The sequence below is a fragment of the Sorex fumeus genome, unplaced genomic scaffold (assembly GCF_029834395.1).
Source record: "Sorex fumeus unplaced genomic scaffold, SorFum_2.1 ptg000043l, whole genome shotgun sequence".
In the NCBI taxonomy this organism is placed as follows: domain Eukaryota; kingdom Metazoa; phylum Chordata; class Mammalia; order Eulipotyphla; family Soricidae; genus Sorex; species Sorex fumeus.
Genome location: NW_026606100.1, coordinates 29,211,878 through 29,239,769, shown reverse-complemented (window position 1 = coordinate 29,239,769; position 27,892 = coordinate 29,211,878). Strand labels below are relative to the sequence as shown.

The following is a 27,892-nucleotide window of genomic DNA, read 5'->3' as shown; positions in this document are numbered from 1 at the left end:
GGTGCTGAAGGCTGTACAACTCTGTCTTTCCTGACTCGTGCTTGTGCCCGGCTGCAGGAGTCGGCCTGCGTGAAGGTGGTGGCCGCCGTGAGCATGTGGGACGTATGCATGGAGAAGGGACACCGAGACTTGGAGCAGTTTGAGAAGGTGCATCGCTGCATCAGTGATAAGCTCTTCACAAGCTTTGTAAGTGACTCTCCCTCACCCCGCTTTTTGCGCCGGCCCTCGTTCCCGTCTTCTCTCCCTCTCCAGCTCACAGGACACTGGGTTGCAGGAACGTGCATGCTGGCAGCTGAGCTGACCTTAGGCCAGAGACATGGCGGGCAGTTATAGGCGGAACATGACTTTCCACTTGCTCAAAGGACATCTGGGACCCGTCTATATTCACCACGATTTGGGGGGTAGCTTCTGATCAGTCTCCTTTCAGGGACAAAGGGAAACTGGTACATTGCATCTGGCATGACTTTCATTAAATTTTGACCGAAAGAAACTATATGAGTCATAACTTTATTTATTTATTTATTTATTTTTGCTTTTTGGGTCACACCCGGCGATGCGCAGAGGTTACTCCTGGTTTTGCACTCAGGAATCACTCCTGGCAGTGCTCAGGGGACCATATGGGATGCTGGAAATCAAACCCGGGTCGGCCGTGTGCAAGGCAAATGCCCTACCCGCTGTGCTATTGCTCCAGCCCTATGAGTCATAACTTTAAAGGATTATTTAGAGGGCTGGAGCAATAGTACAGCGGGTAGGGCATTTGCCTTGCACACGGCCGACCCAGGTTCGATTCCCAGCATCCTCTATGGTCCCCTGAGCACTGCCAGGAGTAATTCCTGAGTGCAGAGCCAGGAGTAACCCCCGAGATCACCGGGTGTGACCCAAAAAAAGAAAAAATAAAAGGATTATTTGGGAAGAGTGAAGGGGCTCACAGAGAGAACTTCCAGCAGCTAACTATCCACCTCGTAATGAAAGTACCAGGAAGTGACTCAATGGTGGAGCACCTGCCTTGCAGGAGTGAGGCCTCTGGTTGGATCCGTGCTCCCTCCCCGAATCTTATCTCACTCCCCATCACTAAGTGCAGTGCAGTTCCTTTGAGGAACACCACTAACAGGTGCATGAATCCCCAAGCCTGATGTGTAAACACTGCTGCAGCCAAATGAGCTGACCCTTTGGGCCCCGATATCACAGCAGCAGAGGAAGGAAAGGACATGGATGAAAGTTAAAAGGACTGGGAACGGGGTTCGGGGCAGAGCACTTGTCTTGCCTGTGTGAGGGCCTGGGTTTGATTACCAGCATGAGAAAAAAAGAAAAGGATATGGGGGGGTGAGGTGGAGGGAATGGGGACTGGAGAGATAGTACAGCAGGTAGGGTAAACTGTGTGCATGGCAAAAGTCCTACCCGCTGTACTATCACTCCAGCCCCAATGATTATCTCTTAGGATGGTTGAGATTGAAGAGAACTTGCACACTCAGGGAACTTGTGGGTGTTCAATAAGAATCTTATTAGGCTTTGATCTGCATGTGGTTGGACTGGAGCGATAGCACAGCGAGTAGAGTGTTTGCCTTGCTCGCGGTGGACCCAGGTTCGATTTCTAAGTCCCTCTCGGAGAGCCCGGCAAGCTATCGAGAGTATCCTGCTCGCACACAGAGCCTGGCAAGCTACCTGTGGCATATTTGATATGCCAAAAAACGGTAACAACAAGTCTCACAATGGAGACGTTACTGGTGCCTGCTCGAGCAAATCGATGAACGGGAGGACAGTGCTACAGTGCTCCATATGGTGCTGAGTTGATAGTAACCCCTGAGTACCACCAGATGAGGTCCAAACTTTTTCAAAATAATAGCATCTTAATATAAAGAGTTTTCCAAGTGCTGATGTATGTTCTTTATGGGATCAGTACCCCACCCTCAGTACCAGTGTGTCTAGAAAAATAGTTACAGAGAAAAATTTTTGAAAAGTGAAAACAAGGGCCAGAGAGGTAAGATAGTGGCAGGAGTGATCCCTGCAACTAAGGTCCTTAGCACTGCTGTGTGAGGTCCAGTAAAGCCCCCCCCCCACCAAAAAAAAAGAAAAAGAAAGCACAAAAGAAAGAGAAGTGAAAATATATTGCCAAGTTGTTTGGATGAGAGAAAGTTTATGGGTCTGTGAAAGTTTTCCTATGCCAGACTGATGTAGCTAACTCTGTCTTTTGGTGTTGGTGGAGGGGCCACACACAGATGAACACACATTGGTATCAAAAACATGCAGATGCACGCACACGTCACAGAATCACACATGCACATAAGCAAGCACATGCAGACGCATACAGATGAACACACAGAGGTACACCAGCACAGATACACACAGGTGCTTATGCTTGTACAAGAAGTCACACACACGTACAGACACACACACACACACAGAGGCACATGCGTATAACACACAGAGATGCACACACGTGTAAGCTCACCTGCTCAGACATACACATGCACATGCACACACATGGAAATGTGCAACACACAGGTGTCACAGATGCACACATACAAACTAGTGTACTTCCAGTTTGGTGCTAGACAATCACTCCTGGCAGTGCTCAGGACACCAGGTAGTGTTGGGGGGAAATTAAGTCTGGGTCTCTAAATGCAAGGCTGGATTTATTTCCTTGGCTGTGATAACTAAATCTTAACTTATATGTAAGTTAGCTACCTACACGAACATGTTGTACCAGAAAAACTGTTATACCCGGTTTGTGGTGTATTCATCCTATTCATCTGTGGAGCTAAACATTTGTTGCCAACTACAGAACGAAGGTGGGATTCACACATTTCATTAATACTGCAGCATGCACGAATGGTTGGGTAGAGAGTTATGACTCGCTAGAGTCAGTGACGTATGGTGCCAGGACTGTGGAATACGGTTGAGCTCTGCTTGCTTGGGTGTGCCCGTTGCCAAGCAGGTGGGACCAGACACACCCAAACCAGCCTCACGCTTTTTTTTTTTTTTTTTGGCTTTTTGGGTCACATTGGCAATGCACAAGGGTTCCTCCTGACTCTGCACTCAGGAATTACTCCTGGCGGTGCCCGGGGGATCATATGGGTTGCTGGGAATCAACCCGGGTCGGCCGCGTGCAAGGCAAATGCCCTACCCACTATGCTATTGCTCCAGCCCCAACCCCACACATTTTTTTTAAGTTTTTATTAGTGAGACACCATGAGGTACAGTTGTAGACTTACACATTTTTGTGCTTGGGTTTCAGTCATACAATGATTGAGTACCCACCCCTCCACCAGTGCCCATTCCCCACCTCCAATGCTCCCAGCATCTTTCCCTCCCCAACCCCCCCATCCCACCCCACCCTGTGGCAGGGCATTCCGTTTTGTTCTCTGTTATTTTTTGAGCATAAACAGGCACGGCTCCTGAGCAGTGTGCCTTTCTCATCCCTGCAGAAGGAGAGGACCGAGCGGCTTGTCATCTCTCCCCTGAATCAGCTACTGAGCATGTTCGCGGGGCCCCACAAGCTGGTGCAAAAGCGCTTCGACAAGCTGCTGGACTTCTACAACTGCACGGAGCGGGCCGAGAAGCTGAAGGACAAGAAGACCCTGGAGGAGCTGCAGTCAGCCCGGAACAACTACGAGGCCCTCAACGCCCAGCTGCTGGACGAACTGCCTAAGTTCCAGCAGTGCGCTCAGAGCCTCTTCACCAACTGCGTGCACGGCTATGCTGAGGCCCACTGTGACTTTGTGCGCCAGGCCCTAGAGCAGTTACAGCCACTGCTCCCGGTGAGGCCACTCGGGCTGCTGGGGGGGGGAGGCGGGGAGCGGGGCCCCGCCTCTTGTCTGGGAATGCAGTGAGGGTTGCTTGAGAAACTTCAGACGGCAGAGATGGGTTTGTCATCAGGTCCAGCTCGGCTGAAGTGAGATTCTTTTCGATATCGCTTTCATTATTTTTATAGGGGCTGCACCCTGTCATGGCCCCGGGGACACAGAGTCCTAGAGACAGCCCCGGGCTTCTGCGGGCGTGTTCCTCACCACTGAGCCACATCTTTATTTTTGGTTGGTTGTTTTGGGCCACACCTGGCAACGCTCAGGGGTTTGTTTTGCCTCTGCACTCAGAGTTTATTCCTGGCAGGTTCAGGGGATCATTTGGGATGCTGGGAATTGAACCCGGGGTCGGCCGCATGCAAGGCAAATGCTCACTGTACTATCCCTATCTGGCCCCCCCATTGAACCACATCTTTGTTTTTTGTTTGGTTGCTAGTTTGTTGGTTTTTTTTTTTTGCGGGGGGGGTCACACCTGGCAATGCACAGAGGTTACACCTGGCTCATGTACTCAGGAATTACTCCTGGTGGTGCTCAGGGACCATATGGGATGCTGGGAATCAAACCCAGGTCGACCGCATGCAAGGCAAATGCCCTACCCGCTGTGCTATCGCTCCAGCTCCTGAACCACATCTTTGACCCCAGAGTCGAACTGAATTCTTGGTCCCAAGAAACCTGTAGCCCATGTGTATGTGCGGGAAGCAAACAGGAGGGGTATGGAAGTTTGGGTTTGCAGGGGACACCCCTGGCTCTGTGCTCAGGGGCCCAATGCAATGCCAGAGGGCCAGTCCCGGACGTCCTTATGAAAGGCAAGCCCCTTAACCCCTGGACTGCCTCTCAAACAGGCCCCGGGAAGCAAGGGGCTTTTAAGTGGCTCTACCCTGATTTTACCCGGGGAGCTGTCCCCTTGGCTCGCTGGCCGAGAACTCGGTCCCCGCCTCAGGCTCTGGGGCTGACAGCTTACACCGAGGGACCTGCAGTCGGACCTCAACTTCCGGGCAGTTCTCTGACGAGACTGGTCACTGTGCTGTTTTCTTCCCTCCGCCCCGGCCCCTGCCCTGGGTTCCAGTTGCTCCGTGTGGCCGGCAGGGAGGGGAACCTGATCGCCATCTTCCACGAGGAGCACAGCCGCGTGCTGCAGCAGCTCCAGGTCTTCACCTTCTTCCCCGAGTCTCTCCCCGCTGCCAAGAAGCCCTTTGAGAGGAAGACCATGGACCGCCAGTCTGCGCGGCGGACACTCCTGGGTCTGGTGAGGAGGGGCAGGCGCGGCGGGAGGGTCGGAAACGCAAGAGAGACCATCAGGAGTCTGACCGTGAACTCACACTCCCCCGGTGTCCTGGAGCTGGTCACTCGGCTTCTGTGCCCTGGGTGCCTCCTCCCCAGAACACAGACATGAATCCCACCAGCATCGCCCGCTTATGATGAATGAGGCTTGGCTGAGCCCAGTGGGCAGGAAGCGCTCAGAGACTGCCTGATGCTGAGCTGGGGAGGAGACACGTTATCCATAGCCTCGTCCGCTGTTACTGATGCCAGCGGCTCTGTATAACAGCTGAGCAGGTGACAGGTGGCCCCTGTCTCACAGGAGACAGCCTACAGGCTGTGGTGCCTTCAAGGCTCAGGACCATCACTCACACCCTGCCCCCAGGGCTCATGCTTTACTCACACTTGGGATGAGCTTCCCTTGTGATACTCTCTGACAGGAGTCCTAACCACTGAAGGGAAGTAGTAAGGTATGAGTATTAATACTTTGGTAGCTCATCTGAGGGATTTGAATGCGGGGCACCTGGGTCCTGCCACACCTCCCTAATCCGATCTCCTGCTGGGAAAGAGAAAGATCTGGGGCCTTCCAGATCTTTCAACCTGCGTTTTTTTCAACCTGGAATTTCTAGAGAGTTCTTTTTTTAATTTTATTTATCCATTGAGGTTTGGGGGGCCATTGCCCAGCAGTGCTCAGGGTTGCTCCCAGCTCAGTGATCAAAAGTTGCTCCCAGCAGTGCTCGGGGACCTCCCCCATGCAAAGCCTGCACAAAGACTGTTAGTCTCTTTGGCTTTTTTAATTGGACTCTTCTGTGTTTGAGAAAGTAGGGCAAAGTATGCCAGTTTAACTAAGTTCATAATTTAAGAGGTTACTTATTTTTTTCTTAATTGTTCCTTATTATTTCCTTGTTTTTTTTATTTAAAAAATTTTTTAAATTGAATCACAGTCAGATAGACCATTATAAAGCTGTATATGATTGGATTTCAGTCATACAGTGTTCCAACACCCATCCCTCTACCAGTGTACGTTTCCCATTTCCTAGTCCCCAGTTTCCCTCCACCACCCAACTCCTTCCCCACCAGCCTGCCTCGATGGCAGGTACTTTTCTTCTCTCTCTGTTTCTCTCTGTCTCTGTCTGTCTGTCTGTCTGTCTGTCTCTCTCTCTCTCCCCCCCCCCCCCCAGCTCCTTCTAATGCTTGCCCATAGATGCTAACTTATATAACCTTAAAAGGACTCAAATGTATTATTATCTTGGCCTTTTCTTGTATTTTAGAGATCTCGTTTTTAGAGATGTGGACGGAAGTCAGCTTATAGCTTAGGTCCTTGTTGCAAAATACCAGATCTAGTCATTTTACCACCTAGTTGCTGTAGGTGGCATTTAAATCACATTTTTCCCACAGTACTTACTAGTAGATATAAAAACCTAAGTATGTGCTTTTTAAAATTAATTGCTACAAAGGTTCCAAAACGTGACCTCAGAGATGGTGATTTTTACCAGCCACAGGGATGAGCTCGGGCACAAGCGCACCTGATGGTCTGGCAGTCTTCTGGCTGTCCTTGCCATGCCCCAGAGACTCCGTGCCAGGGCGGGTCGTGGCCTGGGGGACTTCTGCTGACAATATCTCTGTGCTGTCTTCCAGCCCAGTTACATGCTGCAGTCAGAAGACCTGCGGGCCTCCGTTCTGGCCCGCTACCCCCCTGAAAAGCTCTTCCAAGCAGAACGGAACTTCAACGCTGCACAGGACCTGGACGTCTCGCTTCTGGAAGGTGACCTGGTGGGCGTGATCAAGCAGAAGGACCCCATGGGCAGTCAGAGCCGGTGGCTGGTCGACAATGGAGGTAAGAATGTGGGGCCTTGGAGCAGAGCACCTCTTAGTGGCGACAAGTGACTCTGAAGCCCTGACTCCTGTCTAGCAAAGGGGGTGGCAAAAAAAAGAAAAAAAAAAAACGAAGTGTGGTCGCAGGGAAAAGCAGGCTCCTAACAGTGATGGCCAAGTGATGGTTGGAATTTGTTTCTGCTTTTACACCTTCCAGAGGAGATCCCATTTATTTCTTTTTGGTTTGGGGACCATACCTGGCTTGCTCTTGGCCCTGCACTCAGGAATCAGTCCTGGATGGATCATATGGGATGCCAGGGATTGAAGCCTGGTAGGCCGTGTGCAAGGCAAGTCCCCTACCCTCTGTGGTATTTCTCTGGCCCGGGAATCCCATGTCTTACCTTGCCATTCTTGCTGAGCCCTGTGCCCTCTCAACCTATTCTGAAGAGACTACAAAACATGTTGCCCCTTTTAAGCTCCTTAAATCTGTTTGCTGAATGTGTGTGTTAGAAATTTATAGGAGGGCCCGAGAGATAGTATAGCAGGTAGGGCATTGCATGGGGCTGAATCTGATTCCTTTTACCTGGTACCACTTATGGTCCCCTAAGCACTGCCACAAGTGATCCTTGAGCCATAAATAAGCCCTGAATACCACTGGCTGTGGCAAAAATCAAACAAACAAATCCACAACCTTTGGGGCTAGAGAGATAGTACAAGTGTTGAGACACTTGCCTTGCATATAGCCAACCTAAATTCCATCCCCAGCACCACATTTGGTCCTCTGAGCTCTGATAGGCATGATCCCTGAGTATCACCGGATATGACCCCAAATCCCAAAACAAGGACCTGAAGGAAGAGGTTTTTCCCTCTGCCTATTGAATTTCTTTTTTCCTCCAAAGCAAAAAGTTTTGTTTCATGACTTTTAAAAGTTTAGATATGACTTTTTAAAATGCTCACAGATCAATAAATTGCTAAGCAAGAAACAGCATGAAGACAGAAAAATCTGCAGTTATTTTTTTTCATGGGGTAGCTGGAGCAGTTACAGAACTTTGTTCAAAGTACAAATAATGGGGGAAAGAGAGATAGTACCATGGGTTCGACCCTTGCCTTGCATGTAGCCAGCCATGGAACCCCAAATGGTCCCCCAAGCATCACCAGGATTGATCCCTGAGCACTGCCAGTTGTGGCAAAACACCATCACCACTCCAAAACAGAAGGACCAATTATACATGCATGTACATTCCTTTCCCATAATTCTAAAATCCTGAGTACTCTGAGAAGAAATGTGTTTCAGAACTTATTTGGCAGATCTTGCCCCACCGTGATTCATTTGGTGGCATGGCCTGACAGTGCTGAGAAGCCGCTGATCAGTGTGACTTCTCTCTGGGTGGGAACAGTCACATACTTTTTGTTTCAGAAACACTGATGGGTTTGATCGTGGGGAGCTGACCCAGATCCTGCTGAGAATGTTCAATACAAAGTGTGTGTTCTTGATTACCTTAAAAAATATTTTGCATGACCGGAGCGATAGTACAGCAGGTAGGACACTTGCCTTGCATGCAACTAACTTGGCTCTGATCCCAAGCATCCCATATGGTGCCCTGAACATCACCAGGAGTGATTCCTGAGCTCAGAACCAGGAGTAACCCCTGAGCACCACAAGATGTAGCCCAAAAACTAAACAAACAAAACAAAAATAGTTTTCTCTGAGGACTTTGAATTAGGTTGTGAGACCTGTGTGACAAGCATCTCTTTATCCAGCATGGAACTAAAAATGCTCATCTTTCTCAGTTTCCTTTTTTTTTTTTTTTTACTTTTTGGATCACACCTGGTCATGCACAGGGGTTACTCAGGACTCATGCACTCAGGAATTACTCCTGACAGAGCTCAGGGGGGCATATGGGATGCTGGGGATTGAACCCAGGTCGGATGTGTGCAAGACAAAAGCCCTACCTGCTGTGCTATCACTCCAGCCCCTTTCTCAGTTTCTTCCAAGTGTTTTTGGATTTTTTTTCCCCCTTCATTACACCTGCATGACCAAATCATAAAGATTGGAAGCAAGCAAGAAAGTTGTGGCCGAAGTGGTGGACAGGTGATCGCCACCATTGGGCCGCAGGACTGCCTCTGCTAAAGGTCCAAGTAGTGTGGGACCTCCTGGGTCTGCCTTCTGAGGGTATAAAAAAGGCACAGGGGTCACACCCTGTGTTACTCAGGGCTTACTCCTGACTCTGCACTCAGGGATCACTCCTGGCAGGGTTCGAGGAGTGAACCTTGAACATATATGGCACTGGGGATGGAATCCAGATCTAGCGTGTGCAAGGCAAGTGACCTACCCCTGTGTACCATCTCCCCAGCCCCTCCCCCTGGGGTTTTGTGTACTCATAGGGAAAGTGGTAGCATGATGCCCGTATTGTCAGCATCTGCGGTTAGGTTACACCTTTACACCTCCCATCTGCCCCGGGCTGGGTCACACACCAGCAGGGTTTTAGGGTTTTATTTTTTTGGGGGGAGGGGGGATTCGTTTTTGGGTCTTTTTGCTTTGTTTTGTATTGAGGCCACACCTGACGACAATGCCTGGGGTCCTTCTGATGGCCGGTCATCTGGTGACCCTCAGGGGGTGGCTCTGATCCTGAGTCTGTTGGGAGCTGAGCTGGAATGAACCGGCTGTCCCAGGATGAGGGACTCAGCAGCTGTGTCAGGTGTCTCCCTATTGACAGAATCCTCTTAACTGATTTTCACTCATTCGTCTGAGGGCATTTTCTCAAGACTGCACCCGGCTCAGTGCTCCAGGTGGACGTGGCAGTGTCCAGGATCAAACCAACCTCAGACTCCTGTCCCTGGGAACCGTGTCCCCTGTTCCCCGATCTTCTTGCACCCGTCCTTCCTTCCCTGCGACCCCCCTTCCCCACGACCCCTTCTCCACTCCCGGTTCCTTGCAGTTAAAGCCCTGTGCCTCTCTCTCTCTCCCCGCAGTCACCAAGGGCTTCGTGTACAGCTCCTTCCTGCGGCCGTACAACGCGCGCCGCAGCCACTCGGACGCATCGGTGGGCAGCCACTCGTCCACGGAGTCGGAGCAGGGCAGCGCGTCCCCGGGGGCACCCCGGCAGACCAGCCGCAGCCCCGCGGCCCTGACCTTCAGCCCCGCCGGGGTGGCCTACAGCCACTCGGCCGTCCAGAAGCAGCCGCCTCCAGATGTGTCGGCGGCCTGGAAGGACTGGGAGCCCAGGACCACCGCCGGCGCCCCGGCCAGCTTGGGGAGCGCAGAGAGCAGCCCTCCTGGCAGAAGCCCCAGCGACCCCGACCCCGACCCGGGGCACCGGGCCCGGCCCTGGGACACCGCTGACAACGCCAGAGACACCCAGAGGGGCGCGCGGGGCTCCCGGCTCCCTGAAACGGCGCGCCCCGGCCAGGGCAAGGACTGGGGCAAGGCGGGGACGAGGACCGGCTCTGCGCCCCCCGAGCACAACAGGAGCCTACAGGGGCCGGCGAGCAGGGATGCGGCAGGCAACCAGGTAGAGCCAGGGGCGCTGGGGCGAAGGTGCCCGGGCTGGGGGTGCTCCGCAGAGGGGCGTACACAGGAGCCTTTTCCCCTTGCCAGACTTGCTTGGCCCCTTCTGCTCCGACCCTGGGCCCTGGCAGAGTGGGATGGCATGTTGGCATGTGTGTGCACACACGTGGGATGCTGGACGTGGAACCCAGGGCCTCGCACATTCAAGGTGGAGCTACAGCCACAGCCAAAGTTGAATTCGATTTGTTTTTATTTGGGGTGGGGGGACGGGGCACAGCTGGTGGTCACTCCCAGGAGCAATGCTGGGAGACCATGTATGATCACAGATCAGACCCCAGGCTCTAGCGTGCAAAGCACATGCCCCAGACACTTGATCTACACACACACACACATACACACACACACACACACACACCACCATCACCCCAACTCCCGGCCATGCAAATGGTTATAATGAAGATTCTTCCCACTTTGCAGCTTTTCATCCCTTGTCTGATATGCAGCCTGACTTTAAACTCACCTTTTCCTCCCTCGCTCTCTCCCTCCATTTCTGCCTCCTTCCTTCCTTCCTCTTTGTGTGCTGCTGGAGTTGGAGCCCTGGGTATCACCACACACGCCACCTACTACCACTGAGCACACCCAGGGCCCCAAACCCATCTAAATATAGTCTTTCACTCAAATATATACAGATAGATGTGATTTTCCCTTCAATTTAGAAGTGTAATTCTGGCTCTGTTTCAGTTTTCCCTCTTTTGTAAGGACTTGTTCTTAGGAATCTGAAGGTGACCTTTAGAAGTCCAGCATTTTATTTTATTTTTGTCTTGTTTGGGGAGATGTGGGGTTTGAGCCACACCCTGTAGTACTCAGGGTTTACCCCTGGTTCTGTGCTCAGGAATCACTCCTGGCAGGGCTTGGGGGGGAACGTGTCTGGTACGGGGGATCAAACCTGAGTCAGTCACATGCAAGGCAAGCACCTTACCCCTGGACTGTCTCTTCAGCCCAAGGTCTCAGCATTTTATTTTATTTTATTTTATTTTATTTTGGAGGAGATATACCCATCAATGCTCAGGGCTTACTCCTGACTGTGCTTAGGAATCAGCTCTGGCAGTGCTCAGGGGGACCTTATGGGGTGTCAGGGATCAATCTAGGGTCAGCTGCATGCAAGACCTTACCTGCTGTGCTCTCTCTTCAGCCCCAGTCTTGAGCATTTTATTATTGTTGGTGGTGTTGTTTGGGCCACACCCAATGGTGCTCAGGAATTACTCCTGTCTCTGTGCTCAGGGATCACTCCTGATGAGCTCAGGGGACCATATGCGGTGCTGAGGATCGGACCCAGATTGGTTTTGTGCAAGGCAAGCGCCCAGCCAGCTGCGCTATTGCTCTGATAGAGCCTCGAGCATTTTGAAGCTCCCTGTTTTAAAGCCTCTCTCTGACTCACAGCCTGGCAGCTCCCGGCCCCTTCTGCTCACCCCTGCATTCATGAGCTCCTATGTACTTTTAGAGCATTTGTCTCTGAGCTCTGCTCTGGCGAGGGGGCTGTGGGTGCATTGTGATTAGATAATGCCAGTGTTTGTTCTGCCAGGCTCTGGAGCCTAAACACCTGGTTCCCCACTCGTTTCTCAGCCTGGCTGTCCAGATCACACCTCCTCAGTGCTGCTAAAGGGCAGGTCCATGCCCGTTTCTTTCTGCCAACTCTGCTGCCACCTGCAGCCCAGACAGAGCCTGCTGCGGACAGTTTAAACATGTTGAGGGTCCTCTCTGCTGGAGCGCTGGCACGTCTGGGGCATGACAAATACCCCCACATCGCACCCAGATTCCATATTCACTAATTTCCTTCTGCCACTCTTAGGCAACTCTGAAAGAGTGAAAACATGCCCGTTCAGGGTTTTATTTGAAACTATCCTTGTTCATTACGGGCAGTGACCAGTCATCTGTAGCTATTTCAGCTCATAAAAATTAAGGAAAATTAAAAAATTTAGGAGCGGGAGAGATAGTACTAGAGTTTAAGGGGGCTTGCAAGGCAGCAGACCCCAGTTCAAATCCTCTGCACCACATCTGGTCCCCAACACCATCAGGGATCACGCGATAGCACAGAGCCAGCAATAGACCCTGAGTACTCCTGGGGGTAGCCCAAACACCAACTCCTAAAAAAATAAATTACTTAATTAAAAAAAAAAATAGCACCACCACTCCCAAATTTCTTTGCATCCCTTATCTCCCCAGCTACTTCTTAAAAAAAAATTTTATTGAATCACTGTGAGATACAATTAACAAAGCTTTCATGATTGAGTTTTAATCATACAATGACTGAACCTCCATCTCTCCACCAGTGCGCATTTCCATCATCAATTTCCCCAGTATCCCTCCCGCTATCCCCACCCCACCCCACTCCCCTGTCTCTGTGGCAGGCACCTTCCTTCTTATTCTCTTTACTTTAGGGTATCATGGTTTGCAATACAGATACTGAGAGGCCATCGTGTTTGATCCTTAGTCTATTTTCTTTTTTTTTTTTTTTAATTACAGCTTTTTTTTTTTTAATTTATTTATTGAATCACTGTGGGAAAGGTTACAAAGCTTTCAGGTTTATGTCTCAGTCATGCAAATATCAAACACATTTCCCTTTACCAATACTTATTTTTTACCATGAAGAACCCCAATAAAACCCCACCCCCCACCCCTCCCCGTCCCTGTGAGGCAGATGAATTCTAGTTAATACTCTATCTGCTTTGATTAGATTCATTGTTTCAATAAAAGATTCACCACTATTATTTAGAGTTTACCCCCCCCCCCCAAATCAGACATGTTGAAAAAGCATTGTGAAGTGATTTGCTTTCTACGGCTGGGTTCAAGAATTAAATGTTGGTTTTGGATTTCTGCTCTTTTACCTATTGACCCTGGAAGTATTTCTACTGAAAGTCAGATAGTTAAGAAATTGGTTTCTGTGTTCTGGAGTCCTGGCCGTGCTGGAGAGCCACTCGCGGGGGGCAACTGGTGGCCTCGGTAGGGCGTGAAGGGCGGAGCGAAACGCCCCCCTTCCCATGAGGTTTTAGTCGCCCCCACACTCCCGGCTCATACCTGCTGTCCACAAGGCTCCCATGTGGCCGCCATCTTTCTTTCCAGAGAGGAGAGGGCGAATGGGGCAACACCCTTTCCCCTCCGGCAGACTTGATGGCCTGGATCAATGCATAGTCCGTTCACTTTTCTGCTCCAAGCTGCTGGGTTCTGCATTAAGCCCTTGTGCTTCTGGGGCCGTGGCCGTGCTGGAGAGCCGCTCGCGGGGGGCAACTGGTGACCTCGGTAGGGCGTGAAGGACGGACCGGAACGCCCCCCTTCCCATGAGGTTTTAGTCGCCCCCACACTCCCGGCTCATACCTGCTGTCCACAAGGCTCCCATGTGGCCGCCATCTTTCTTTCCAGAGGGAGGAGGGCGGAAGGGAGCAACACCCTTTCCCCTCTGGGCAGAAATGATTGCCTGGATTAACGCATAGTCCTTTCACTTTTCTGCTCCAAGCTGCTGGGTTCTGCATTAGGTCATTGTGCTTCTGGGGCTGTGGCCGTGCTGGAGAGCCGCTCGTGGGGGCAACTGGTGGCCTCGGTAGGGCATGAAGGGCGGACCGAAACGACCCCCTTCCCATGAGGTTTTAGTCGCCCCCACACTCCCGGCTCATACCTGCTGTCCACAAGGCTCCCATGTGGCCGCCATCTTTCTTTCCAGAGAGGAGAGGGCGAATGGGGCAACACCCTTTCCCCTCCGGCAGACTTGATGGCCTGGATCAATGCATAGTCCGTTCACTTTTCTGCTCCAAGCTGCTGGGTTCTGCATTAAGCCCTTGTGCTTCTGGGGCCGTGGCCGTGCTGGAGAGCCGCTCGCGGGGGGCAACTGGTGACCTCGGTAGGGCGTGAAGGACGGACCGGAACGCCCCCCTTCCCATGAGGTTTTAGTCACCCCCACACTCCCGGCTCATACCTGCTGTCCACAAAGCTCCCATGTGGCCGCCATCTTTCTTTCCAGAGAGGAGAGGGCGGCTTAGTCTATTTTCAGCACACGTCTCCTATCCTGAGTGATCCTTCCAACCATCATTAACTTAGTGGTCCCTACTCCATCCCAACTGCCTTCTCCCCCAGCACATGAGACAGGCTTCCAAACCACGGAGCAATCTCCTGGCCCTTGTCTCCACTGTCCTTGGGTGTTAGTCTCATAGTATGTTATTTTATATTCCACAAATGAGTGCACTCATTCTATGTCCTTCTCTTTCTGACTAATTTCACTTAGCATGATACTCTCCATGTCCATCCACTTATAAGCAAATTTCATGACTTCGTCTTTTCTAACAGCTGCATAGTATTCTACTGTGTAGATGTACCAAAGTTTCTTTAACCACAGCCACTTTTGGGGAGAGGGTTAGCACAGCTGACAATTGCCTAGTTGGGGCTTACTCCTGACAGTGCTCAGGGGACCATATGGGATGACAGGAATCCTCCCCACTGTGCTATCTCTGGCCCTTCACCAGCCTGATTTTCTTTTTCTTTTTCTTTTTTTTTTTTTAATTTTTATTAGTGAAACACCATGAGGTACAGTTGTAGACTTACAAATTTTTGTGCTTGGGTTTCAGTTATACAATGATCGAGTACCCATCCCTCCACCAGTACCCATTCTCCACCACCACTGATCCCAGTATCCATCTCCCCCATCCCACCCTGCCTCTGTGGCAGGGCATTCCCTTTTGTTCTCTCTCTCCTTTTGGGTGCTGTGGTTTGCAAAAGAGGCATTGAGTGGCAATCGTGTTCGGACGATAGTCTACTTTCAGCATGCATCTCCCATCCTGGGAGGATCCTCCCAACACCCTTTATTTGGTGCTCCCTTCTCTATCTGAGCTGCCTTTTCCCCTAGTGTGTGCGACCAGCCTGATTTTCAATGCTCAGTGATCCATAGACTGGTGTGGCTGTTGATGGATCCTGTACCCGTGGGAAGTTCTTCCGGGCAGTTCTTCCGTGTCCCAAGCAGTTTCCCATGCACTAACTCCCTGGTTTTTACCCACACAGGTCTACTTCGCTGTCTACACGTTTAAGGCACGGAACCCAAATGAGCTGAGTGTGTTGGCCAATCAGAGACTCAAGATCCTGGAGTTTAAAGACGTTATGGGAAATGCCGAGTGGTGGTTAGCCGAAGTGAACGGGAGGAAGGGTTACGTCCCATCCAACTATATCCGCAAAACCGAATACACCTGAGCTGCAGCAGCTTCCCTCTCGGCCTTGCTGCCTGCACTTTCCTTCAGCTGAGGGGTCCTGGTGGCCCACCAAGGGGGCACCTGTCCCCGCACCCTGGGCCCGGCACACCCCAGTGAGGCACAAGGGCTGCCTTGTTCTCCTCCATCAGATTATCGGCCTCAATGCTCACTAGAATCTCTCGCATTTGAAGAGGGTCCTGGGGTCTTGAAAACAGTGTCATGACTGGTGAGAAGGGCAGGAAGCCCTGGGTTCCGCCTTTGGAAACGAGAAGCCCCCCACCTGCAAAAGTTCCGTGTACGTTGGAAGCTGGGCTGTAGCATTAGGCGAAGTTGGCATTGATTGTACCAGCCTGGCCCGTGCTCCACTAGCCAGCAGCCAGCATGGATGAAGACAACTGTCCGGGGAGTGTTCCATGTGTGTGTGTGTGTGGCAAGGAGACTGTCCAGATTATACCGAAATCAGTGTTCCAAAGTGTCAGAGTCCAGAACATCCACTCACGCACCTACGTGCCTTCTGAAAGCACCGAAGACTGTCCCCTGCCATCTTTTCTCACTCTTTGAGTGCATTACTAGGATTAAAAACTGCAGCTGCCTTCTTCCTCCTTCTGAAAAGCAGGGAGGTGGGGAAGGAGGGGCGAGTCTCTCTTTTCTCCCTCCCCTTGTCCGAACGGTCCTCTCTTCCCTTAGAGGGCCAGTTCCCCCCTCTTCCCGGCGAGCTTCTTCATTTTATCCTGCCCGCCTGGTGCTGGCTCCCAGCCCTCTTCTGCAGCCCAGTAACTGATTAGGTCTTCGTGGGAGAGCAAGGCCGGAGCTGCAGCCGTGCCTTCGATCAAGGATCGGTCCTGCAGGGAGCGGAGGACTGCTGTCCACGGGCGCAGCGAACAAGAAGTGCGCATGTCTTCATGGGCTGCGGATAAGCGGTCCCAGAAGCAGCTTATCCTAGACTTGGAAATAGCCTTTTCTACGTCCCCTCCAACCCCCGGGTCTGCTGTCTGTGCCAAACAGATTCTCAAGTGCCTGCTGCCCCTGCCCCTGGCGCCCCTTTGGGGCAGAGCCCTTAGGAAAGCCGGCCCTGGAGGTGCAGCCTCCACAGGCTCAGGAAACCGATTGCGCCGAGAAGGGGCATGAACAGCCCTGCAGCGCCTCCTCTTTCCAGGGCACCTTCGGCTTTAACATCCGGAATCCTTGAGTCACCCTCCCTGGGCCTGTGGGTGGGCCAGAGGCAGCAACGCGAGTCTCTTTTGTGAACCGCGTTTGTATTTAGAGATGTTTCTATTTAAGGAGTTATTTTATAAATAAAGGCATTCCGCAGGGCTGTGGTTTCTTGATTTTTTTTTCCATATTTATCCTGAACCCTTCTCCTCGCGGTGCCTACTGGACCGTTCAAGGATGCCCAGGTTTGAGGAGGTGAGCAGGGCCAACTGAAGATATGCAGACCCCAAATTCCTTGTGTCGAATGTAATCTCAAGAGAGTGACTGTGTTTTCTGGGGATGTCCATCTTCTAGACACTCACCCCTTTTCTTTGGAACACTCAGTGGTGCTCAGGGGTCACTTCGGGCTCCACACTCGGGAATTCGTCCAGGCGGTGTTCGGGGGACCAGATGGGATGCTGGGGATAGAAGCCGGGCGGGGCGTGTGTAAGGCCAGCACCCTCCCCGCTGTACCATCTCTCCTTTTTATCTCCTTTTTAGTCAGTCACCTTTTTATCTTCAGCCATTGCCCACTGTGAAACCCAGCAGGCCAGTTGCTGAATCTTGATGCGGGAATGCCTGGGCATTGCATTGTCTTGCCTGCAGGCACCGTGTGGGAGGTGCCACCAGAAATGAACTAGCAAGATCATACAGGGGGCAGGGGAGAAAAGGCACTAGCTGTGGTATCCAGGACTGGGTGTGGCTGAGGGTAAAGGAATTGTGTGTCTTTGTTAAGGCACACAAAACCAAATCAGCAGGATGAAACTACAGCAGGGAGGGTGCTTGCTTTGCATGCAACGATCCCGGGTTCGAACCCTGGCTCCGCATACAGTCACCCTAGCACTGTCAGGAATGATTCCTGAGTGCAGTTGGGGGTACTGAGCCCTGAGCACAGCCAGGTGCAACCTCCCGGAAGAAAGCACTCAGTATGTCGAGGGAGAATCATACAGGCCCACAGCTCAGCCAGACCGATTTCTTCCAGTGACAGTGAGACTCGCTCAAGTCATGTTTCTAGGCTTCAGTGGATTTTTATTTTATTTTTTATTATACATGTATATTATTATTTTTTAAATTTTTATTAGTGAAACACCATGAGGTACAGTTGTAGACTTACAAATTTTTGTGCTTGGGTTTTGATTATACAATGATCGAGTACCCATCCCTCCACCAGTGTCCATTCTCCACTGCCACTGATCCCAGTATCCCTCCCACCCCCCCCATCCTTATTTTGGGGGTCCAGGGAAATAGCACAGTGACAAGGGTGTTTGCCTTAAACACGGTCACCCCGGGTTCTATCCCCAGCACCTCAGATAGACTACCAAGCCCACCAGGAGTGCAGAGCCAGGAGTAAGCCCTGAGTACCACAGACGTACCCCCAAAACACAAAACAATCCCCAAATGAACAAACAAAAAAACCTTAATTTTAGATACCATGGCAGGTGATAGTGTTCATGCTTTAGGAATACAGTGCCGCTCACCACACCCACAGCCTTGAGTATCAGCATCATCCCCGCCCCCACCCCTCTCGTCCCTGGCCCTCCGCTTAGCACACTCAGTTCTCTGGGCTGACTCTCGGGTGTGTTGTGGGGGCCACTGCTTATTCCCTGACCGTGTGTCTCTTACACCTCATCGGAGCGAGCTTTGCCCTTTTGAGCTTTGCCCTTCTCCCTGAGGTTCTGGTCACTCAGCATAGTGCTTTCCATTTCCTTCCAAATTCTAGGACTTACTGCTCACTCTGCACCCAGGGATCACTCATGGCTCAAAGGGTCATATAGGATGCTGGGGACCAAACCCTGGTCTGCCATATGCAAGGCACGCACCCTACCCACCCACCACACTATCTCTGCACCCCCCCTTTGTTTCCAGTCTATGATTTATTTATTTATTTGCTTTTTGGGTCACACCTGGCTATGCTCAGGGGTTACTCCTGGCTTTGCACTCAGGAAATCGCTCCTGGCAATGCGCAGGGAACCATATGGGATGCTGGGACTCGAACCTGGGTTAGCTGCGTGCAAGGCAAATACCCTACCCTCTGTGCTATCACTCCAGCCCCTCCAGTCTATGATGTTTTTGACAGAGGCTGTCCTCATGGCTGTGAGATGAAGCCCATTGTTCTTTTAATTTGTGGTGATAAATGATGAACTCTTCTTGTGGTTGTGTGGAGGGACACACCTGACTGTTCTGGGCTGACTCTGAGCTCTGCACTCATGAATCATTCCTGGAGGTATTCCAGGGACCATAAAGGGTGTCAGGGAATGAACTGTCTGCCGAGTGCTATCGGCACTGTACTATCTCTCCAGCCTCGAGGAAAACTTGTCCATTGACCATCTCTGTGTCTTTTCCAAGGATGGGTCTGGATACTGATTTGAGACAGGACCTGTAGACTCTCTAGCTGGGTCTTCACCCCTCACTCTGGAGCCAGACAATTCAGACATTTCAGAGATTTGTGACCAGCAACTTCTCTAACTAATGTTTCTGTTTCTCTATCCAGGCTGGAGCGATAGCACAGCGGTAGGGCATTTGCCTTGCACACAGCCAGCCTGGCCTAGTCGGGTTCGATTCCTCCGCCACTCTCGGAGAGCCTGGCAAGCTACCAGGAGTATCTCACCTGCATGGCAAAGCCTGTCAAGCTACCCGTGACATATTCAATATGCCAAACACAGTAACAATAAGTCTCAAAATGGACACGTTACTGGGCCCACTCGAGCAAATCGATGAACAACAGGAGAACAGTGTTTGTTTTGTTTTGTTTTTCTATCTAGAAACAAGATCCACCTCACCATTGTCAGATTAAGTGATTTAAGGCACAGACTGTGCTAGAACATTGCCTGATGCAAAGCAAAAAAAAACAATTGAAAAGCCTAGAGGTTCAAGACAAGGAGTTTAGATCTGATAGGCTGGGTACTAAGAAACTCCTGTAGGTTGCTAGGGAGAAAGAACAGTGGGTGGGGTGTTTGCCTTGCGCACAGTCAACTCAGATTTGATCCCCAGCATCCCGTATGGTCCCCAGGAATGACCCCTGAGCACAAAACCAGGAGTAAGCCAAGAAGTAAAAAAAAGAGAAATTCCTCAAGGTTCGTGTGCAGATGGCCTCTGTAGGAAGGGCAATTGAGAGGAAGAGCAGACCAAAGTAAAAAAAAAAAAGGAGGAGGAGGAGGGAGGGAGCGATGGAGGGAGGGAGGAGGATGGGGGGAGGGGGGAAGGAGGAGGAGGAGGAGGAAGAAGGAGGAGGTGGAGGAGGAGGTGGAGGAGGAGAAGGAGGAGGAGAAGAAGAAAGAAGAAGAAGAAGAAGAAGAAGAAGAAGAAGAAGAAGAAGAAGGAGAAGGAGAAGGAGAAGGAGAAGGAGAAGGAGAAGGAGAAGAAGAAGAAGAAGAAGAAGAAGAAGAAGAAGAAGAAGAAGAAGAAGAAGAAGAAGAAGAAGAAGAAGAAGAAGAAGAAGCAGCTCCTGGGAACCAGTTAACTCATCTGGGCATTGGAGAAAAGCAGTGTCCTCTGGGGGTGAAATTTAGGGAATGATGGAGCCCCTGGCAACGGGCATATAAAGTTATGGTTGTGATGCCCACCAGGGGGCGCTAGTACTTGGCTGTGTGCCTCTAGGCAGTTGCACCCGTGTTCTGTGGTGCTTGCACATCTCTGACTGCAGAGCAGCTGGAAGATGCACAGGCGGCTGTCAGGGGAGCTGCCCGGACCACACTCGGTGCATATGGGACACTGGGAGTTTGAACTCATGACCAGACATTTGCAAGGCAGGCACCTGATGGCACTGCATCTTTCCTCAGGGCCAAAGGAATTTTTTTTTCACCTTTGCCCTTCGTTTTAGGGCTGGAGTGATAGCACAGCGGTAGGGCGTTTGCCTTGCACGCAGCCAACATGGCCGACCCGAGTTCGATTCCTCCGCCCCTCTCGGAGAGCCCGGCAAGCTACCGAGAGTATCTAGCCCGCTGGCAGAGCCTGGCAAGCCACCCGTGATGTATTCGATATGCCAAACACAGTAACAACAAAGTCTCCAATGGAGACATTACTGGGCCTGCTCAAGCAAATCGATGATCAATGGGAGGGCCCTTCGTTTTAAATTGTTTTAATTCTTTTTTTGTTTTGTTTTGTTTTGTTTTGTTGTATTTGCTTTTGGGGTCACACCTGGCGATGCACAGGGGTTACTCCTGGCTTTGAACTCAGTAATTATTCCTGGTGGTGCTCGGGGGACCATATGGGATGCTGGGAATCGAACCTGGGTTGCCCGTGTGCAAGGCAAACACCCTACCTGCTGTACTATCGCTCCAGCCCCAATTTTTTTAGAAATATTTAAAGTTTTTGCTTTTTATTATTTTCAATTAGTTCCACCAGAAGCAATAATTCCTCATCTTTTTTTTAAAATTGATTTTTATTAGTGAAACACCATGAGGCACAGTTGTAGACTTACAAATTTTTGTGCTTGGGTTTCAGTTATACAATGATCCAGTACCCATCCCTCCACCAGTGCCCATTTTCCACCACCACCAGTCCCAGTATCCCTCCCAACCCCCATCCCCCATCCCACCCCATCTCTGTGGCAGGGCATTCCCTTTTGTTCTCTTTCTCCTTTTGGGCGTTGTGGTCTGCAAAAGAGGCATTGAGTGCCCAGCCCCAATTTTTAAAAAAATCTTAATGGATCATGACTTCCAACAGTGTGACAGTGCAAGCTTCTGCTTTGGTCACGGTTTCGACAGAACTTCCTACGGTCCTGGAGTTAAGGTGCTCCAGACGGAGGGAGGAAAGGGGGTCGGATGTTTCAGACACAACAGGAGGAAATGTCTCTGGGGGAGGCTTTCAAATCTGTTTCTCTTGCTTCCTTCCTCCGATGAATGTTCTCCCTTTCCTGTCGGGAAGTTGCCCTGCCTTGTGCCTCCGCTCCCAGGAGTCTGAGGAGGGCTCACTGGCCCGAGAGCGGGGGCAGGAGCTTCCGTCTCTGCCTCCTCATGAGATGTGGTGTGACTTGCACTCGCTGAGGTGGCCTGTGCTGTGAACCTTGGCAGCAGCCCCTGGCTTTAAGGAGCCGGGTGTCATCCTATTGTCAGTAATCATGAAGCTGGGACACACAGGCCCCAGGAGAGCATAATTGGGCATTGGACTGCTATTTCCTTGCAGAATCTCAAGAGGGAGGAACAAGGGACCTTGGGAATGGAATGATGGTCCTTTCTGAGCCCTCTCTGCCTGTCACACGCAACTAACAGAACTGAGGCTTTCTAAGCGGTGCTGGGGGCAGGCGGCCCTGGAGGGGTCCATCCAGTCATTTTTGGTCACCCTGGGGACTCAGACCCTGCAGTTCTAACCTCACTGCTGAGGGGTGGGGGTGGGGGAACCAAAGCCAAGCCCTGCAGTGCTTGGGGCGTTGCAAGGTTGCACTGTGCACTGAGGGTGCACACAAGGAGTGAAGGTGTTTTGTTTTGTCTTGCTTTTAATCCAATTTCATTATTTATTTGAAACTCAAATGTAACTGGCTGTCTTGTCCCACTTGCTAAATCTACGATGAGGTCACCCACACCGATGAGATGGCCTGGCAGGTGGCCCTGGGTCAGGGACCAACCCCACCTCACACGGAGTGCATGGCCTGACAGCGGTGGGGAACCCTGGCTCCTGGGGGCCTGGGAAAGCCCTGGGTACAGTGAAGTCTTTGTCTTTGTTTTTCCTTCTCTTCCATTTGCGCACTTTCTCCATCACTGCCACGCCCCGCTTGATATCATCTTTGGCCCAGCTCCTGGTCTCGGCTTGAACTGACCTGCCCCCTAGTTTCAGAGGCCGCAGGTGCCAGGGGGAGGGGGCAGGGCCTGAAGTGTTTTTGGGTTTTTTTGGTTTTTGGTTTTTTTTTTTGCTTTTTGAGTCACACCTGGCGATGCTCAGGGGCCACTTCTGGCTCTGCACTCAGGAACCACCTCTGGTGGTGCTTAGGGGACCGTATGGGATGCTGGGAATCGAACCCGGGTTGGCCGTGTGCAAGGCAAACGCCCTACCCGCCATGCTATCGCTCCAGCCCCAGGGCCTGAAGTTTTTAACTCTACCTTTGCCGGGGACGGCAGACACCCAGTGCCACGAAGTCAGGGTGACCGTCTTCCACCTGAACCCATTAGAAGCTTCCTGGGTTCATTAGCAAAGAACAGATTGAGGGGTTTAACCTGTCTCGGGGAAGGAATATCTCACTACACCCCACAAGAACTTCACCGGGCCCCTCCGACTCTGATCCTTTTCGCCACTCTGAGGAGACCCCGAGGAAAGCAGTGACCTCCAAGTCCTCCGGGTGGTGAGTGCTGACGAGCACGTGGTCAGGGCAGCAGCTGGAAGCTTGGGGAACATTTCCTGGGAGGAGTCAGGGCATGAGTGATGCTGATTCAGTTGCACCTCATCACTGTCGGGTTCTGCCTGTGCCCTCTGATTCCTGGGCATACCTCAGGACCCTGCGGAGAATCACGCTCCAAGACCTTCCCTGGGCAGACGCGCCCTGTGGCTGGAGCAGGGAAATTGAGTGAGACTCCTCATCTGCCCAGACCTTCGATCCTGTCAGAATCATCACAGATTTTTCTTCCATTTCCTTCCTTCCTTCCTTCCTTCCTTCCTTCCTTCCTTCCTTCTTTCTTTCTTTCTTTCTTTCTTTCTTTCTTTCCTTCTTTCCTTCTTTTCTTTCTTTTTTTCCGGACCAGGGATGAAACCCGGGAGCTCATACAGGAAAAGGAAGGCAGGTGCTCTCCCCCTGAGCCTCATCCTAGCCCTCCCAGGACTGGTTTTAAAACAAAGGATCCTAGTGATACCTTCTCTACCCCACTTGACAAATGATAGTTGGAAATGATCACTCTGGATAGTAGAACTGTGTACTGAAAATAGGTAAAGGAACAAATAGTATAACCTCTCAGTATCTGTATTGCAAACCATAATGCCCAAAAGGAGGAGGAGAGAGAGGAGGGGGGAGAGAGAGGATGAGAGAGAGAGAGAGAGAGAGAGAGAGAGAGAGAGAGAGAGAGAAGGAAAGCATCTGCCATAGAGGCAGGCTTGGCAGGAGGAACGCTGAGGACATTGATGGTGGGCAATGTACACTGGTGAAGAGATGGGGGTTGGAACACTGACCATGAACAGCTTTGTAACTCTGTATCTCATGGTGATTCAATTCTTTTTTTTTTTTTTATCTCCCTTAACAAAAAAGATCCTTGGGGTCAGAGCCCTAGTGTATAGCAGGTAGGGCGTTTGCCTTACATGCAGCCAACCCATCCTGTATGGTTCCCCCGAGCACCTCCAGGAGTAATTCCTAAGCGCAGAGCCAGGAATAACCCCTAAGCATTGTCTGGTGTGGGCCCACCAGAAAAATTTTTTTGAATAATAAAATAGAATCCTTAGCACAGCACGTAGGAAGCATGTGCATGTGGCCAGCCTGGGTTCAACCCCCCAGCACCTCCATATGTTCTTCTGAGTACCACCAAGAGTGATCCCTGAGCACAGAGCTAGGAGTTAACCCCCGAGCACTGCTGGATGTGGCCCCCAAATTAAATACTAACGATAATAATAATAATAATAATCAAAGAAGTCTCTTCCTACAACCTATCCTGCCAAATGATCTAGATCAATAACATTGCAGTTTGGTAGACGTGGTGACAGGCAAGAGCTTCCAGCCTGGCTGGGAGATGGCCCCGTGGCTCCGGGACCTGGCTTCTTGGAGTGTAGCCAGGGGGCCCCTTCCCAGTGCCGCTCCCCTCATGCTCCCCAGACCCACACTCCATTTTCTGTGCAATCTGGTTGCAGTCCTTGCCAGTATGGAGTGCTCATACTTGTGCTCATCAGAAATGGTACTCCTGAAACAGTGCTCTCACCTCCATTAGTGGACTTGATCACTAGTGGTCACATCCTGCTGTTGCAGAGCTCACACACTCCTCATACTCTACAGGTAGCCAGAAATTGCTTGTAGCCACAGCAGAGATAGCTAACACAAACAGAAGAGCTTCTAGGACCATTCTTGGCTCCACCATGCTCCAGGATGAGCTTGCAGTCGGGCCCCTGAGCACCTCCCAGAAGAATCACGGTCTGTAGGTATCCCTCAGTCAATATTTTAGATTTTACAGACTATGCGGTTTGGGTTTTTCTAGTTTTTTTGGGCTGAGAGGCCACACCTGGCAATGCTTAGGGGTTAAATTACTCTTGACTCTGCACTCAGGAATCACTTCTAGCAGTGCTCAGAAGACCATATGGGATGTCAGGAATCGAACCCGGGTCTGCCGCATCTAAGACCATCACCTTACCCACTGTGCTTCCCCTCCAGCCCCCGGACTGTAGGGCTTAACCCAGCTTCTTAGCTCTGCCACTGCAACACTAAAGGAGGCACAGGTCATCCAGAAACAAGTGAGCCTGCTCGTGTGCTTAGAAAACTTTATTTACAAAACCAGCAGCCCCATGTGGCCTTGGAATCAGCCCCCTGCTCTAGGCTCGGCTAAAAACAAGAGCAATTACTGTCGGAGTTACAGATGCAGCAGAAAAGGTGTTTCTGAGGAAGGACAGTGAAAGAGAGCCCACATGTTTACAGACGGGAGCTGTTATCTGTGACTGCCAGGCAAGTAGTCTTTGGAGTTGGAGACATGCTGATGCCTCAAACCCATGTAAACCCATGCAAACGGGATCCTGGCCCCCTGCAGATGGGAACTGATGGAAGGGCTGGCAGCCAGAGGACTTAGCACCAGAGAGACATCTGTGTCCAGAGGTACAGCCAGGGGACAGCGCGACAATCTCTACAAATACCTACAATGTTGGTTCCCAAAGAGGAACTAGTGGTGATGGGCCTAGGCAGCAAGCAGAGGAAACACACACACACACACACACACACACACACACACACGCATACATACAGACACAGACACACAGAGACACTCAGAGACAGACACACACACACACACAGGCAAACAGACACACACACAAACACACACACACACACACATCCTCTCATTGCGGGAACATTCAGGCTGAATCAGGAATTTGGGTTCTGGCTCTGCCCAAAACTCTGGCATTGTGACTTAGGCTATCATATAGCCTTTGTCAGCTGGTGCTTATCTGGAAAATAAGGTATTTCAACCTAACTATCTGCAAAGGCGCTATCAGTGGGTTAGCCCGGGGGCAGAAGCCAGAGAAAACAGAACAATGCAAAGAATTGTTATGTGGACACCGGAGAACAGGTCACAGAAACAGTCCGTTAGAGTCACAGGCCAGAAACAAGGGTCACAGGTCCTGGGCATGGGAGGCATGAAACTGAGGAAGGAGGGGTACTGAACAGTCTCCAGGGATGGTGGCCCTGATGCTGACCTCAGCCAACCAAAATCTCTTCTGCTGAGAACTGTGAGAGGCTGATGGGAAATAAGTCTTCGTGTGTGTGTGTGTGTGTGTGAGTGTGTGTGTGTGTGTGTGTGTGTGTGAGAGAGAGAGAGAGAGAGAGAGAGACTGTGTCTCTGTATGTGACTGCATGAGCATGACTCTGTGTGAGTGTGTTTGTGTCTGTGTGTGCTTGTGTGTGAAGTGCAGCTGTGTGTATAAATATGTGTGAATGTGACTGTGTCTGTGTGTGGAGTCAGCTGTGTGACTATATGTGTGTCTTTGTGTATATGCAGAATGCAGCTATGTGTGTATGTGTGCAGTGCAGCTATGTGTAACTGTGTAGATTGTGGCTGTGTGTGTGTGACTGAGTGTGTCTGTGTGTGTGGAGTGTGACTGTGTGTATGGAATGTGGCTCTATGGGTGAGACTATGTGTCTATGTGTGTGTGTAGTGTGTATGTGTCTGTGTGTGGAGTGTGGCTGTATGGATAAGATAGTGTGTGTGTGTGGGGGGGGTGGTTGTGGTTGTGTCTTGACTATTCATGTCTTCCTGAGTGAGTAGGTATCCCTTGTCATCTTCACCTCCTCCATAACGATGAACGGTTCAGCCTCTTTTCTAGAGCATCGTGGGCAGGCCCCTAGTACTGTGAGTGTGGGAAGGAGCCCTGAAAGGCACGAAAGGTCCCGGGGAAGATGCTCTGAAGCCTGGAGCTGTGAGTTCTTGTTTCATCCTATTTTACTTTACCTTTTCTTTGGGGGCCACACCTGGCAGTGCTCAAGGGTTCCTCCTGGCTCTGCACTCAGGGATCCCTCCTGGCGGTGCTCAGGGACCATACAGGGTGCCGGGCATCAAATCCAGGTTGGCCATATGCAAGCCACATGCTATCCTCACTCTAAGTCACTCCAGCCTGCCAGTTCTCATTTGAGCAGCGCCGCAGAATGTGAGGCAAAAGTGACCGAAGGCCCAGCCTCGCAGAGCTGGATAGTCATGCCCAGGAAACCTGCAGGCGCCTTAGATGGTGCTCCAAGTGGCTTCTCCAGAGAGCAGCAACTCGTCCAGATATGAGCACCTTGTCCGAGTCAGACCAGACGGTGCCCAGAGCCCGCCGGGAGGGATCCTCGATCACAGAGCCAGGATCACTGAACCTTGAGCACTGCCGGTGTGACCCCAAAACAAACAAGCAAAATTTCAATGCATGATAGGAAATTCAGACAGCCCGGGAAATATATGGGACCTCAATAGTAACTGTGAAAATATAAAAGTATACCTCCCTGAGTCACCAGCTGGTAGTCCTCAGACCTAGGGACCCAGAACTTGTGTGCACAAAGGCTGAAGTCCAGTTCCTCGCCCTACAGGACTCCTGAGCTGCACTGGGAGTGACCCTGGTGGCCCCCAGCTCCTCAAGGCCCGAGCGTTGAGCCAAATGGCCTGGTGAACCCAGATCTACCAGAGCACGCCCCTTGCTCCCTGAGCAGAATTTTAGAACCCTGTCCACCTTTGCCACGTCCACATTGCCAAACCGCAGAGACCTGAGTTGCACCGGCCTCACTGTGTGCACCTTCGTGGGACAGCAGGGCCGAGGCACATGCTCTGAGCATGGAGGGCCTGGGTTCGATTCCCAGTCCTACTTGGTCCCCATGACTGGAAGGGATGCTGGAGCACCCAGCCAGGAGTCACTCTTCCGACACCTCCAGATGTGGCTCCCTCCAAAACAACAACCACAAAAAAAGTTAATCCCCAAAGCCAAGTTGTCAAAGAATACACACAGCGGAAGTCAGG

The 27,892-nt window shown here is 51.2% G+C and overlaps 1 protein-coding gene across 2 annotated transcripts in view; it reads left to right on the top strand.

Annotated features, from left to right (window-relative positions):
* The window catches only part of DNMBP (dynamin binding protein), a 93,737-nt gene extending 76,823 nt beyond the window's left edge, over positions 1 to 16,914 (top strand). For both annotated transcript variants that reach the window (XM_056120846.1, XM_056120847.1), the window contains 6 exons: positions 58 to 186; positions 3,426 to 3,758; positions 4,867 to 5,046; positions 6,696 to 6,894; positions 9,846 to 10,384; positions 15,424 to 16,914. In XM_056120846.1, the coding sequence (XP_055976821.1) occupies positions 58 to 186; positions 3,426 to 3,758; positions 4,867 to 5,046; positions 6,696 to 6,894; positions 9,846 to 10,384; positions 15,424 to 15,609 (1,566 nt within the window). In that variant the 3' untranslated portion in view covers positions 15,610 to 16,914. The remainder of the gene's footprint in view (positions 1 to 57; positions 187 to 3,425; positions 3,759 to 4,866; positions 5,047 to 6,695; positions 6,895 to 9,845; positions 10,385 to 15,423) is intronic.
* Positions 16,915 to 27,892: the final 10,978 nt, after the last annotated feature.